Source organism: Nerophis lumbriciformis, linkage group LG10 (genome assembly GCF_033978685.3).
Source record: "Nerophis lumbriciformis linkage group LG10, RoL_Nlum_v2.1, whole genome shotgun sequence".
Taxonomy (NCBI): Eukaryota; Metazoa; Chordata; class Actinopteri; order Syngnathiformes; family Syngnathidae; genus Nerophis; species Nerophis lumbriciformis.
In genome coordinates this window covers 47,380,172-47,395,691 of record NC_084557.2, presented here as the reverse complement: position 1 = coordinate 47,395,691, position 15,520 = coordinate 47,380,172, and the positions used below count along the sequence as shown (strand labels likewise).

At 42.6% G+C, this 15,520-nt stretch overlaps 1 protein-coding gene across 1 annotated transcript in view; it reads left to right on the top strand.

Annotated features, from left to right (window-relative positions):
- ddb2 (damage-specific DNA binding protein 2) overlaps positions 1-15,017 on the top strand; it is a 32,602-nt gene extending 17,585 nt beyond the window's left edge. Inside the window, exons 9-11 of the mRNA XM_061969505.2 lie at positions 3,987-4,142; positions 14,554-14,599; positions 14,677-15,017. Coding sequence (XP_061825489.2) covers positions 3,987-4,142; positions 14,554-14,599; positions 14,677-14,909 — 435 coding nt within the window. The 3' untranslated portion in view covers positions 14,910-15,017. The remainder of the gene's footprint in view (positions 1-3,986; positions 4,143-14,553; positions 14,600-14,676) is intronic.
- Positions 15,018-15,520: the final 503 nt, after the last annotated feature.

Genomic DNA, 15,520 nt, shown 5'->3' with positions numbered 1-15,520 from the left:
CATTGTCTTGCTGAAATAAGCAGGGGCGTCCATGGTAACGTTGCTTGGATGGCAACATATTTTGCTCCAAAACCTGTATGTACCTTTCAGCATTAATGGTGCCTTCACAGATGTGTAAGTTACCGTATTTTCCGCACCATAAGGCGCCCTGGGTTATAAGCCGCGCCTTCAATGAACGGCATATTTCAAAACTTTGTCCACCTATAAGCCGCCCCGTGTTGTAAGCCGCATCTAACTGCGCTAAAGGAATGTCAAAAAAACAGTCAGATAGGTCAGTCAAACTTTAATAATATATTAAAAACCAGCGTTCTAACAACTCTGTCCCAAAATGTACGCAAATGTGCAATCACAAACATAGTAAAATTCAAAATAGTGCAGAGCAATAGCAACATAATGTTGCTCGAACGTTAATGTCACAACACACAAAATAAACATAACGCTCACTTTCTGAAGTTATTCTTCATTCGTAAATCCCTCGAATTCTTCTTCTTCGGTGTCCGAATTGAAAAGTTGGGCAAATGTGGGATCCAAAATGGCCGGTTCCGTCTCGTCGAAGTCATCGGAGTCAGTGTCACTGTTGTCCAGCAGTTCTGTGAATCCTGCCTTCCGGAAAGCTCGGACCACAGTTGTGACCGAAATATCTGCCCAGGCATTTACGATCCACTGGCAGATGTTGGCGTATGTCGTCCGGCGCTGTCTCCCTGTCTTAGTGAAGGTGTGTTCGCCTTCGGTCATCCATTATTCCCACGCCGTTCGCAGTCGTGATTTGAATGCCCTGTTGACACCAATATCCAGCGTTTGGAGTTCTTTGGTTAATCCACCCGGAATGACGGCGAGTGTTGTATTTGTGTGCTTCACTTGTTTTTTGACACCATCTGTGATGTGGGCGCGCATGGAGTCGTATATCAACATGGACGGAGCTGCGTGAAAAAAGCCACCCGGCCTCTTCGCGTAAACTTCCCTTAACCACTCGCTCATCTTTTCTTCATCCATCCATCCCTTCGAGTTAGCTTTTATGATGACGCCGGCTGGAAAGGTCTCTTTTGGCAAGGTCTTCCTTTTGAATATCACCATGGGTGGAAGTTTCTGGCCATTAGCATGGCAAGCTAGAACCACAGTGAAGGATGACTTCTCATTCCCTGTGGTGCGAATATTCACCGTACGTGCTCCCGTTGTATCCACAGTGCGGTTCACAGGAATATCAAAAGTCAGTGGAACCTCGTCCATGTTGATAATGTTCTCTGGCCGGATCTTTTTTTCAGCTATCTTGTTTTTACAATATGCACGGAAAGTAGCCAGCTTTTCTTGAAAGTCTTTAGGCAGTTGCTGTGAAATAGTGGTCGGTGTGCGGATGGAGAGATTGCGTCTTTTCATGAACCGGAAACACCAAGAAGCACCACCTTTAAAATCATCCAGGTGAAGTTCGCTTGCTAGCGCTGTTGCCTTCATTCGAATAGTGATGGTGCTGACACTTCTGCTTGCTGCTCTCTGCTCAACAACCCACTGTTCGAGTTTGTCCTCCAACAGTAGCCATCTTGCTTTGTTCCCTCGGAAACTCTGTTTTGTCTTCTTTACCTGGCGCAGGTCATCTTCTTGCTTCCTCCACCTACGCACCATTGATTCATTTATGTTATATTCTCTTGCTGCTGCTCTATTTCCGTGTTCTTCGGCATGACTTATTGCCTTAAGTTTAAATTCTGCGTTATACGCGTGTCGCTTAGTAGGAGCCATTTTGTGGTCTGGTCTTTACAGATGTAAACACACAAAGGAAATGAAACGAAAATCCGCGCCCTTCTTCTTCTTCCGGGGGCGGGTGGTTGCTTACAGTAGAAGAAGAAGCGCTTCCTGTTCTATGGGGGCGGGTGCTTACCTTGGCGGTTGCTTGCGTAGAAGAAGAAGCGCTTCCTGTTCTACCGGGAAAAAAGATGGCGGCTGTTTACCGTAGTTGCGAGATCGAAACTTTATGAAAATGAATCGTAATATTAATCCATATATAAGGCGCACCGGGTTAAAAGCCGCACTGTCAGCTTTTGAGTAAATTTGTGGTTTTTAGGTGCGGCTAATAGTGCGGAAAATACGGTACCCATGTCTTGGGCACTAATATACCCCCATACCATCACACATGCTGGCTTTTCAACTTTGCGCCTATAACAATCCGGATGGTTCTTTTCCTCTTTGGTCCGGACGACACAACGTCCACAGTTTCCAAAAACAATTTGAAATGTGGACTCGTCAGACTACAGAACACTTTTCCACTTTGTATCAGTCCATCTTAGATGAGCTCAGGCCCAGCGAAGCCGACGGCGTTTCTGGGTGTTGTTGATAAACGTTTTTCGCCTTGCATAGGAGAGTTTTAACTTGCACTTACAGATGTAGCGACCAACTGTAGTTACTGACAGTGGGTTTCTGAAGTGTTCCTGAGCCCATGTGGTGATATCCTTTACACACTGATGTCGCTTGTTGATGCAGTACAGCCTGAGGGATGGAAGGTCACGGGCTTAGCTGCTTCCGTGCAGTGATTTCTCCAGATTCTCTGAACCCTTTGATGATATTACGGACCGTAGATGGTGAAATCCCTAAATTCCTTGCAATAGCTGGTTGAGAAAGGTTTTTCTTAAACTGTTCAACAATTTGCTCACGCATTTGTTGACAAAGTGGTGACCCTCGCCCCATCCTTGTTTGTGAATGACTGAGCATTTCATGGAATCTACTTTTATACCCAATCATGGCACCCACCTGTTCCCAATTTGCTTGTTCACCTGTGGGATGTTCCAAATAAGTGTTTGATGAGCATTCCTCAACTTTATCAGTATTTATTGCCACCTTTCCCAACTTCTTTGTCACGTGTTGCTGGCATCAAATTCTAAAGTTAATGATTATTTGCAAAAACTTTTTTTTTATGAGTTTGAACATCAAATATGTTGTCTTTGTTGCATATTCAACTGAATATGGGTTGAAAATGATTTTCAAATCATTGTATTCCGTTTATATTTACATCTAACACCATTTCCCAACTCATATGGAAACAGGGTTTGTATATGGAAAAAAACACACAATATTTGGTTTAACAAATCACTTCACATTCTCTACTGCTCGCTACTATAGTATTACCATATCTGAGTTATTGTGCAGAAATGTGGGGAAATAACTACAAATGTGCGCTACATTCGTTAACCGTGTTACAAAAAAAATTAATTAGACTGATACATAATGATGGATATAGAGAACATACAAACACTTTATTTATTGAGTCAAAAATATTAAAGTTCGATGATTTGGTAAAATTGCAAACAGCTAAAATGATGTGGAATTAAATGATGGAATGGATGAAGTAAAGAAGTTAAAAATTGTACTGGTATGATTCACTTTAAAGGGGAACATTATCACAATTTCAGAAGGGTTAAAACCATTAAAAATCAGTTCCCAGTGGCTTATTTTATTTTTCCAAGTTTTTTTCAAAATGTTACCCATCACGCAATATTCCTAAAAAAAAGCTTCAATGTGCCTGATTTTAACCATCGTTATAAACACCCGTCCATTTTCCTGTGACGTCACATAGTGATGCCAACACAAACAAACATGGCGGAAAGGACAGCAAGCTATAGCGACTCCAGCCTCCTCCAGCTCCATGCGGACCTGGAGGAGGCGTGGCCTCCAGGTCCGCCTGAATTTCGGGAGATTTTCGGGAGAAAATGTGTCCCAGGAGGTTTTCGGGAGAGGCGCTGAATTTCGGGAGTCTCCCGGAAAATCCGGGAGGGTTGGCAAGTATGCCCACAGGGCATTTCTTGTCGGGACGGGATTCGTTCCCAGGGATTCGAATAAAGAACCAACTCTTTTTCTTTACTATAGTGGTCTCGATAACGGATACCGGTTCTCAAAAAGGGATTTGAGTCCGAGGACTCGGTTCCTTTCTTATCGAACAACCGGGAAAACCGGTTTCGAGTATCATCCTTAATGTCACGTCAAAACCTGTTTTATCTTTGCAGGCCACATGGCATCCTGTCTATGACCTCATTGTGGTAGGTCGTTACCCTGACGACAGGGTTTGCCTCGGAGACCAGAGGACCGTTGACATCTTTGATTCGAACACAGCAGAGCTTGTGTGTCAGCTGCAGGATTCCGTTGTTGCTGGAATCAAGTCTGTGAGTAAAGAACCAATTAACAGCCATAAACAAGAGACAACTGTACATATATTTATGGACAACTTGATTTTATTAGTTATTAGTATCAACATATCCTTTATGTTGTTTTTCTCTCATTTTCAATGGTTGCTACTTATTATATTAGACAGGCTGTACTTTGTACATCAGTGATGTGCAGTCACTAGAGGCAGGTGAGGCGGGGCCTCACCTACCATCATGGAAAGAAAAAAAATGTAAAAAGAAAAAAAAATAATTAAATTTTTGTATGTATGCAGTGATTATACTATAACGTTATTTTCCATTTAACTTCACCAGTTTTAGATTATTTTTATTCAAAATCGCTGAATTTTCACATTTGCCGTTCAAATACTGAGAAGAGACGGTGCGGTGAACAGCAGCCAGTTGAGGCACGTCACTCAGTGCCTGAACATGGACGGACTCGGCTAACTGCTGGCCTGCTGTGCAGTGAGACCGTATTGCTATATGAATTATATTATACATTTCCATAGTTTAGTTAGCTGAGGTATATAATGTACAGTGTATTTTGTCAACAACTGTATGTGTGTAACGTATTTCTTGTGCTGAGCGATCATAAAACGGCTGCAAAAGACGCACTGGCTGAGGCTCCAGTAGCCCCGCCTCCTGCACCCCCGCCGTAGAATTGTTATATCAACTAAAGCCCACACTTAAACTTTCCACATGCAAGATTGAATCTATTTAAAAAAGTTATTTCATAAGAAGCCAAAAAGTGCAAAATCAATAATGTTCATGTTGGAGGAGTTGTGAATGACTGCAGGGCCACAACATTAGGTACACCTGCAGACTGCAGGTGTATCTAATTCACAACTCCTCCAACATGAACATTATTGTTTTTGCACTTTTTGGCTTCTTATTAAATAACTTTTGTAACCTATTTTTATGGGCTTTCCTATTTGTGATGTTAAGTTCCTGTTATGCGCTGTTATACAGTATATGCCTTGAGCTCTTATTTTGAAGGCGCCAAGAGCGGAAGTGATGACATGTTGTAGTGGAGCGGAGGTTTTTGAAAGAAGGTAAATAAAGTGGTCCTCGTGTAAACTGGAGCCTCCGTGTTTGTTATTTTGTAGTTTCATACAGTATAGGCGACATTTATAAACCCTCGGTTACACTTTTTTAAATAGATTCAATCTTGCACGTGGAAAGTTGAAGTGAGGGCTTTAGTTGATATAACACACCCGTCAGGGGGTTCATTAATCCAGCACAACAGCGGCGAATGGACTTTATTTATAAGTAAAGGTAAGACCATAATAACATTTTTTTTATTAGATGTGCTTTTTTGTGTGCTACAGTTTGTATGTGTAAAGTTAAAGTTAAGTTAAAGTACCAATGATTGTCACACACACACTAGGTGTAATGAAATTTGTCCTCTGCATTTGACCCATCCCTTGATCACCCCCTGGGAGGTGAGGGGAGCAGTGGGCAGCAGCGGCGCTGCGCCCGGGAATAATTTTTGTTGATTTAACCCCCAATTCCAAGCCTTGATGCTGAGTGCCAAGCAGGGAAGAATGCTGGTATGAGCTTTTAAACATAACCCGTTAACTGCTGCCAAACAAATGGTGAATAAGATACTCTTTAGGGTTCATATGTTTGTAAATCTGACTGTGATGAAGTCAGTGCCTCACCAGCCATCAACCTCACCGCACGTCACTGTTGTACATATATTATTCTGTCCTGTCTGAATTTTGTTGTTAGTTTGGCAAATACGTAAACAGTCTTTAAAATTAGAGATAAAAAAACCCATCTAAGTCGAGGTTGTTTCTTGATATTCTCCACAATGAAGTTAAGCACAAAAAGGAAACATTAATATACACGTGAAGAGCAGATACCGGTACATGTAGGAATCATGTTAAATCGTCAATACAGTTTGCAATAAACAAAAACAAAAAAAATGCAATACACCCGTTAGGGTTGTACGGTATACCAGTAATAATAAAGTATCGCGGTACTAATCAATTGAAATCAATACTATACTGTACCACCTTTGAAAAATACCCGTACCATTCTTTCATCTGACAACAGAGCCGAGGCGCATGATGTTGAGTGTATCAAAACACACACACAAAGAGCATACAAGCAATAACATTGTGGAGTGGAAAAATGGCAAAAAAACGGTAATTCTACTGGTTAATAAAGAGGGTGCGTGAAGTGCAATATGGAGGTATTTGGGTGTCGAAACTAACGATAAAGGTGACGCTTTAAACTTTCTTTCCTGCTTGTCGGCTCCCAGACCGTGGTCGAGGAGCACAGGGGAGACGTTCCCTCCAGGGCCGATGTTTTGTCAGGGGTAACACCCTTCACTTTACCTGGCAATGGGTCCGTAAAGCTCCGATCTTTAGTCGGAATGACGAGGCCGTCGATTAGTTACAAGTTAGTCACTTTATTTATAATTTCCACAGGGCACACCCGGACATCCACCATGCTATTGACACTCCTGCACATGCTACCGCTACCTCTCTTTACTAGCCCACTCACTTACTCACGTCTCTCACCCCACATACTGCCATTCTTAAAGGAGTACACGCACACATACGCTACTCTCACAACAGTTGCTTTAAAACACGCCTCGCCAAATGTGCCGATTAGTATTACCACCTTTGCTTCAAACTTAGGTAAACATTCAAATAATAAACATTGAGATCTGCACAAGGAGTTATAAAAAAGTGACAGGTAATAATGTAGTTGTTATACCTGTCCTGCTGTTCGGCTCAGGTGCAGACCATAGTCGGGGAGCACAGGGCAGACGTTCTTCCAGGGGTAACACCCTTCACTTTACCTGGCAATGGGTCCGTAAAGCTCCGCTCTTTAGTCGGAATGACGAGGCCGTCGGTTAGTTACAAGTTAGTCACTTTATTTATAATTCCCACAGGGCACACCCGGACATCCACCATGCTATTGACACTCCTGCACATGCTACCGCTACCTCTCTTTACTAGCCCACTCACTTACTCACGTCTCTCACCCCACATACTGCCATTCTTAAAGGAGCACACGCACACATACGCTACTCTCACAACAGTTGCTTTAAAACACGCCTCGCCAAATGTGCCGATTAGTATTACCACCTTTGCTTCAAACTTAGGTAAACATTCAAATAATAAACATTGAGATCTGCACAAGGAGTTATAAAAAAGTGACAGGTAATAATGTAGTTGTTATACCTGTCCTGCTGTTCGGCTCAGGTGCAGACCATAGTCGGGGAGCACAGGGCAGACGTTCTTCCAGGGGTAACACCCTTCACTTTACCTGGCAATGGGTCCGTAAAGCTCCGCTCTTTAGTCGGAATGACGAGGCCGTCGATTAGTTACAAGTTAGTCACTTTATGTATAATTTCCACAGGGCACACCCGGACATCCACCATGCTATTGACACTCCTGCACATGCTACCGCTACCTCTCTTTACTAGCCCACTCACTTACTCACGTCTCTCACCCCACATACTGCCATTCTTAAAGGAGTACACGCACACATACGCTAGTCTCACAACAGTTGCTTTAAAACACGCCTCGCCAAATGTGCCGATTAGTATTACCACCTTTGCTTCAAACTTAGGTAAACATTCAAATAATAAACATTGAGATCTGCACAAGGAGTTATAAAAAAGTGACAGGTAATAATGTAGTTGTTATACCTGTCCTGCTGTTCGGCTCAGGTGCAGACCATAGTCGGGGAGCGCAGGGCAGACGTTCTTCCAGGGGTAACACCCTTCACTTTACCTGGCAATGGGTCCGTAAAGCTCCGCTCTTTAGTCGGAATGACGAGGCCGTCGATTAGTTACAAGTTAGTCACTTTATTTATAATTTCCACAGGGCACACCCGGACATCCACCATGCTATTGACACTCCTGCACATGCTACCGCTACCTCTCTTTACTAGCCCACTCACTTACTCACGTCTCTCACCCCACATACTGCCATTCTTAAAGGAGTACACGCACACATACGCTACTCCCACAACAGTTGCTTTAAAACACGCCTCGCCAAATGTGCCGATTAGTATTACCACCTTTGCTTCAAACTTAGGTAAACATTCAAATAATAAACATTGAGATCTGCACAAGGAGTTATAAAAAAGTGACAGGTAATAATGTAGTTGTTATACCTGTCCTGCTGTTCGGCTCAGGTGCAGACCATAGTCGGGGAGCACAGGGCAGACGTTCTTCCAGGGGTAACACCCTTCACTTTACCTGGCAATGGGTCCGTAAAGCTCCGCTCTTTAGTCGGAATGACGAGGCCGTCGATTAGTTACAAGTTAGTCACTTTATGTATAATTTCCACAGGGCACACCCGGACATCCACCATGCTATTGACACTCCTGCACATGCTACCGCTACCTCTCTTTACTAGCCCACTCACTTACTCACGTCTCTCACCCCACATACTGCCATTCTTAAAGGAGTACACGCACACATACGCTAGTCTCACAACAGTTGCTTTAAAACACGCCTCGCCAAATGTGCCGATTAGTATTACCACCTTTGCTTCAAACTTAGGTAAACATTCAAATAATAAACATTGAGATCTGCACAAGGAGTTATAAAAAAGTGACAGGTAATAATGTAGTTGTTATACCTGTCCTGCTGTTCGGCTCAGATGCAGACCATAGTCGGGGAGCGCAGGGCAGACGTTCTTCCAGGGGTAACACCCTTCACTTTACCTGGCAATGGGTCCGTAAAGCTCCGCTCTTTAGTCGGAACGACGAGGCCGTAGATTAGTTACAAGTTAGTCACTTTATTTATAATTTCCACAGGGCACACCCGGACATCCACCATGCTATTGACACTCCTGCACATGCCACCGCTACCTCTCTTTACTAGCCCACTCACTTACTCACGTCTCTCACCCCACATACTGCCATTCTTAAAGGAGTACACGCACACATACGCTACTCCCACAACAGTTGCTTTAAAACACGCCTCGCCAAATGTGCCGATTAGTATTACCACCTTTGCTTCAAACTTAGGTGAACATTCAAATAATAAACATTGAGATCTGCACAAGGGGTTATAAAAAAGTGACAGGTAATAATGTAGTTGTTATACCTGTCCTGCTGTTCGGCTCAGGTGCAGACCATAGCAGAAGTTCCTTCCAGGGCGGATGTTTTCATTGGGGGTAACAGTCTTCACTTTATCCGTGTAATGGGTTTGCTAAGCTCTGCTTTGCGGTCAGAATGACAAGGCCGCCGATTCGTGACAATCTGGTTTCTTTTTTTGTTTTTGTTTGGCCGGACACAACCGGACCCGTTCATCATTCTACTGCGCAGTGCACACGCTGCCTCTCTCTCTCTTTACTCCCCCACTCACTAAGTCAACCAGCTCCTCTGTTGTGCACATGTAGATACATAGACACGCACACAGCTGCTTGGCTTGATGCCAAATTTTAGTGGAGTTAAAATCGCCCAATTAGCGAAGTGCAATGCAAGTGAAATTACTAATTTTTTTTAACAAATTCCTACAATTTGTTTTTTTGTCTTTAATAAATGTGTTTTACCTGCTACACGGCTTATCTGTGTACATTTATCCATAGTTTTGTTTTTAGTACTTACTAATAATGGTATTTTTCTTAAAGCACAGACCAGGAGTGGCAACCATAAATCACGAATAATTTAATATAATGTCAGTAAAACTTTGTTATATTCTAACCTAATCGTTGATTATAGCAGACTATATGTAATCTGGAAAATTGTAAATTGTTCTTTGAGTGCAACAAAAAAGCCCAATGTGTTTAATGCCTTTTAATTTATATTTTAACCTTGTATACAAGTGTTGTTAAAATAAAGCCAAAATTGACATATTTTTGTAGTTCCCTTTATTTGGAAACGCATCGAAAAGTATTGATATACATTTTGGTACCGGTACTAAAATAAATGAATGTATGTATGTATGTATGTATGTATGTAATATATATATGTGTATATATACAAACCCCGTTTCCATATGAGTTGGGAAATTGTGTAAATATAAACGGAATACAATGATTTGCAAATCATTTTCAACCCATATTCAGTTGAATATGCTACAAAGACAACATATTTGATGTTCAAACTGATAAACTTTTTTTTTTTTGCAAATAATCATTAACTTTAGAATTTGATGCCAGCAACACGTGACAAAGAAGTTGGGAAAGGTGGCAATAAATACTGATAAAGTTGAGGAATGCTCATCAAACACTTATTTGGAACATCCCACAGGTGTGCAGGCTAATTGGGAACAGGTGGGTGCCATGATTGGGTATAAAAACAGCTTCCCGAAAAATGCTCAGTCTTTCACAAGAAAGGATGGGGCGAGGTACACCCCTTTGTCCACAACTGCGTGAGCAAATAGTCAAACAGTTTAAGAACAACGTTTCTCAAAGTGCAATTGCAAGAAATTTAGGGATTTCAACATCTACGGTCCATAATATCATCAAAAGGTTCAGAGAATCTGGAGAAATCACTCCACGTAAGCGGCATGGCCGGAAACCAACATTGAATGACCGTGACCTTCCATCCCTCACTGTATCAAAAACCGACATCAATTTCTAAAGGATATCACCACATGGGCTCAGGAACACTTCAGAAAACCACTGTCACTAAATACAGTTGGTCGCTATATCTGTAAGTGCAAGTTAAAGCTCTACTATGCTACTACTAAGCCATTTATCAACAACATCCAGAAACGCCGGCGGCTTCTCTGGGCCCGAGATCATCTAAGATGGACTCATGCAAAGTGGAAAAGTGTTCTGTGGTCTGACGAGTCCACATTTCAAATTGTTTTTGGAAATATTCGACATCGTGTCATCCAGACCAAAGGGGAAGCGAACCATTCAGATTGTTATCGACGCAAAGTTCAAAAGCCAGCATCTGTGATGGTATGGGGGTGCATTAGTGCCCAAGGCATGGGTAACTTACACATCTGTGAAGGCACCATTAATGCTGAAAGGTACATACAGGTTTTGGAGCAACATATGTTGCCATCTAAGCGCTGTCTTTTTCATGGACGCCCCTGCTTATTTCAGCAAGACAATGCCAAGCCACATTCAGCACGTGTTACAACAGCGTGGCTTCGTAAAAAAAAGACTGCGGGTAGTTTCCTGGCCCGCCTGCAGTCCAGACCTGTCTCCCATCCAAAATCTGTGGCGCATTATGAAGCGTAAAATACGACAGCGGAGACCCCGGACTGTTGAACGACTGAAGCTCTACATAAAACAAGAATGGGAAAGAATTCCACTTTCAAAGCTTCAACAATTAGTTTCCTCAGTTCCCAATCGTTTATTGAGTGTTGTTAAAAGAAAAGGCCATGTAACATGCTCTTTCCCAACTACTTTGTCACGTGTTGCAGCCATGAAATTCTAAGTTAATTATTTGCAAAAAAAAATTAAGTTTATGAGTTTGAACATCAAATATGTTGTCTTTGTAGTGCATTCAACTGAATATGGGTTGAAAGTGATTTGCAAATCATTGTATTTCGTTTATATTTACATCTAACACAATTTCCCAACTTATATGGAAACGGGGTTTGTATATACAAAGTATATCTATATGTTTGTATACAGTATGTATATTATGCATATACTGTATGTATGTATATGCGTGTGGGTGTGGGTGTTTTATTTTACTTTTTTGATATAATTTTAAAATGTTTATTATTGAAGCAATATGGTTGTTAAAGTTAGGGATTTTTGTGATTTCTGATCATTTTTGATCCTTGTTATGAGTATTTAATATGCAGTGTATACAGTGTTTTAGCATTTTATATTCTGTTCAAAGTGTACAAAACTTAATTAAAACAGGCCCTTTTGTTGAGGCTGCAACCCATTAATCATATTTACATACAAACTTTTCGATTTACGGACCCTGTTCAAAAACCAATTAAGTTTATGATTTGAGAATTTATTGTATTAGGCATTGGCGTTGTTAGGCCTATTTTAGGCCTAAAATATTCTTAAGCCCCCCTAAATAATTTGGAGTTATATTTATTTATTTTTTAATTTAATTTTTTTTACAAATACATGCCGACATATTATAAAGTGGCCCAAATATGAGTTTAAATAATCATATAACCTGTCATTATTCACTCAGTTTCCTCACTTCATAGCGTAAGGTAGAGAGCCCCTTTAGTGTGTCGGTATCCAATCCATTCCACTTGTTCATATAGAAAATGCTCACGTCACTCAAACTCCAGTCCGCATTTTCTCTGTGACCTTGCTTGCTGCAGATGTTGTGGATCGGTGGAGGGAATACTTCGAAGACCTCCTCAATCCCACCAACACGTCTTCCTATGAGGAAGCAGTGCCTGGGGAGTCTGTGGTGGGCTCTCCTATTTCTGGGGCTGAGGTTGCTGAGGTAGTTAAAAAGCTCCTCGGTGGCAAGGCCCCAGGGGTAGATGAGATCCGCCCGGAGTTCCTTAAGGCTCTGGATGCTGTGGGGCTGTCTTGGTTGACAAGACTCTGCAGCATCGCGTGGACATCGGGGGCGGTACCTCTGGATTGGCAGACCGGGGTGGTGGTTCCTCTCTTTAAGAAGGGGAACCGGAGGGTGTGTTCTAACTATCGTGGGATCACACTCCTCAGCCTTCCCGGTAAGGTCTATTCAGGTGTACTGGAGAGGAGGCTACGCCGGATAGTCGAACCTCGGATTCAGGAGGAACAGTGTGGTTTTCGTCCTGGTCGTGGAACTGTGGACCAGCTCTATACTCTCGGCAGGGTCCTTGAGGGTGCATGGGAGTTTGCCCAACCAGTCTACATGTGTTTTGTGGACTTGGAGAAGGCATTCGACCGTGTCCCTCGGGAAGTCCTGTGGGGAGTGCTCAGAGAGTATGGGGTATCGGACTGTCTGATTGTGGCAGTCCGCTCCCTGTATGATCAGTGCCAGAGCTTGGTCCGCATTGCCGGTAGTAAGTCGGACACGTTTCCAGTGAGGGTTGGACTCCGCCAAGGCTGCCCTTTGTCACCGATTCTGTTCATAACTTTTATGGACAGAATTTCTAGGCGCAGTCAGGGCGTTGAGGGGACCTGGTTTGGTGGCTGCAGGATTAGGTCTCTGCTTTTTGCAGATGATGTGGTCCTGATGGCTTCATCTGGCCAGGATCTTCAGCTCTCACTGGATCGGTTCGCAGCCGAGTGTGAAGCGACTGGGATGAGAATCAGCACCTCCAAGTCCGAGTCCATGGTTCTCGCCCGGAAAAGGGTGGAGTGCCATCTCCGGGTTGGGGAGGAGATCTTGCCCCAAGTGGAGGAGTTCAAGTACCTCGGAGTCTTGTTCACGAGTGAGGGAAGAGTGGATGGTGAGATCGACAGGCGGATCGGTGCGGCGTCTTCAGTAATGCGGACGCTGTATCGATCCGTTGTGGTGAAGAAGGAGCTGAGCCGGAAGGCAAAGCTCTCAATTTACCGGTCGATCTACGTTCCCATCCTCACCTATGGTCATGAGCTTTGGGTTATGACCGAAAGGACAAGATCACGGGTACAAGCGGCCGAAATGAGTTTCCTCCGCCGGGTGGCGGGGCTCTCCCTTAGAGATAGGGTGAGAAGCTCTGTCATCCGGGGGGAGCTCAAAGTAAAGCCGCTGCTCCTCCACATCGAGAGGAGCCAGATGAGGTGGTTCGGGCATCTGGTCAGGATGCCACCCGAACGCCTCCCTAGGGAGGTGTTTAGGGCACGTCCGACCGGTAGGAGGCCGCGGGGAAGACCCAGGACACGTTGGGAAGACTATGTCTCCCGGCTGGCCTGGGAACGCCTCGGGGTCCCACAGGAAGAGCTGGACGAAGTGGCTGGGGAGAGGGAAGTATGGGCTTCCCTGCTTAGGCTGCTGCCCCCGCGACCCGACCTCGGATAAGCGGAAGAAGATGGATGGATGGATGGACCTTGCTTGCGGTCCTTGGACTTGTTCATATAAAAAATGCCCACATCATTCGTAGAATCTATATCAAGTAATATACATAAAATAATGAAAAAAAACATCATTAAATATATTTGTTTTATTGTATTGTTACATTAATAGCTGGTGTATTATAGGATGGCTTGTTATTTCATCGGATTTTCAGAGGGAGGAAAAACCAAGACATTTAATATAAAATGTCAAATTAATAAATACATAAAAAGAAAAAGAAAAAAAATGGTTAAAGCCATCGTCCCGGGGAGCATTTCATTTCGTCCTGTGCAATAATAATAATAACAATGAATAATTTCTAAGTCTTTGTTAGCCGTTTGTGAAGTTTTGTGCTCGTGCGCTACGTTCGCTCGCATCCTGTGCATCTCCTGGGGGCTAAGCCCCCCCCCCCCCTGTCCTTAAAAGCTAGTGACGCCCCTGGTATTAGGGAATGTAAGAGATTGTTTTACGTTGAAGGTACTACTAAGATGTAGAAATGTTCTATAGACGTGTAAATCTGTCGTTACAGATCAACAAATTCAGTCCAACAGGAGAAGTGATTGGCTCGGGAATGGGTGAGTTGATGATGCAACAACGTATATTTCAGTTTTGGATCGAGGCTCGTCCAAGTCATTTTTGTTTTGACTGACAGGCGTAACAGTACTGATTTGGTGCAGAAATAAGTCGTTAGGAGACGGAAACCAGCAAGAGGAAACGTCCACCTCAGCTCAGAGTTTAAGGAGTGAACGACGTGGTCAGCAGCGATCTGCTAGGAACAGGAGAGCCGCTGATGTGGAAGCCAAGCTCAAGAAAAAACTGCTTTCTCTGAAGGAAACGGAGACCAGAACCAAGACTAAGAGCACGAAGCAGTCGAGGAAGCACTGAACTTAACTTGTCTAGTTTTTGAAATTCTTTACGACTATGTTAAACTGAGAAATATTGCACGTTATTGTTTTTTCTACTGTATTTGTAATAAAATGTTCTTACCATTAATTATTGAATGATTATTTAAACATAGCATACACACTGCAAAAAGTGAAATCTAAGTAAGATTAAATATCTCAAATAAGTTGCTTATTTTCTGTCTGATAAGATAATTCTTCTCACGAAGCAGATTTTATGTTAGTGTTTTACTTGTTTTAAGTGTTTTGGTCCTAAATGATCTCAGTAAGATATTACAGCTTGTTGCTGAGATTTGATGACCTATATTGAGTAAAACATGCTTGAAACTAGAATATCAAGTGTTGCAAAGCTGTGTCATCAACACTCACAAGTATAAAACTACTTTTTTAAAGTCATCATTTATTTTTTATTTTATTTTATTTTTTTTAATTGAGATCCAGCATCAGACATTCCTACCCATTACATCATATTCACATAAATCATATATCTATTGTCTGCCCTAAATTTCAAAATAATTTTGTTTACATCCCATCTATACCACCCTCCCCCCCCATAAAAAGAAACAAAAAAACAAAGTAATATCTACAAATACA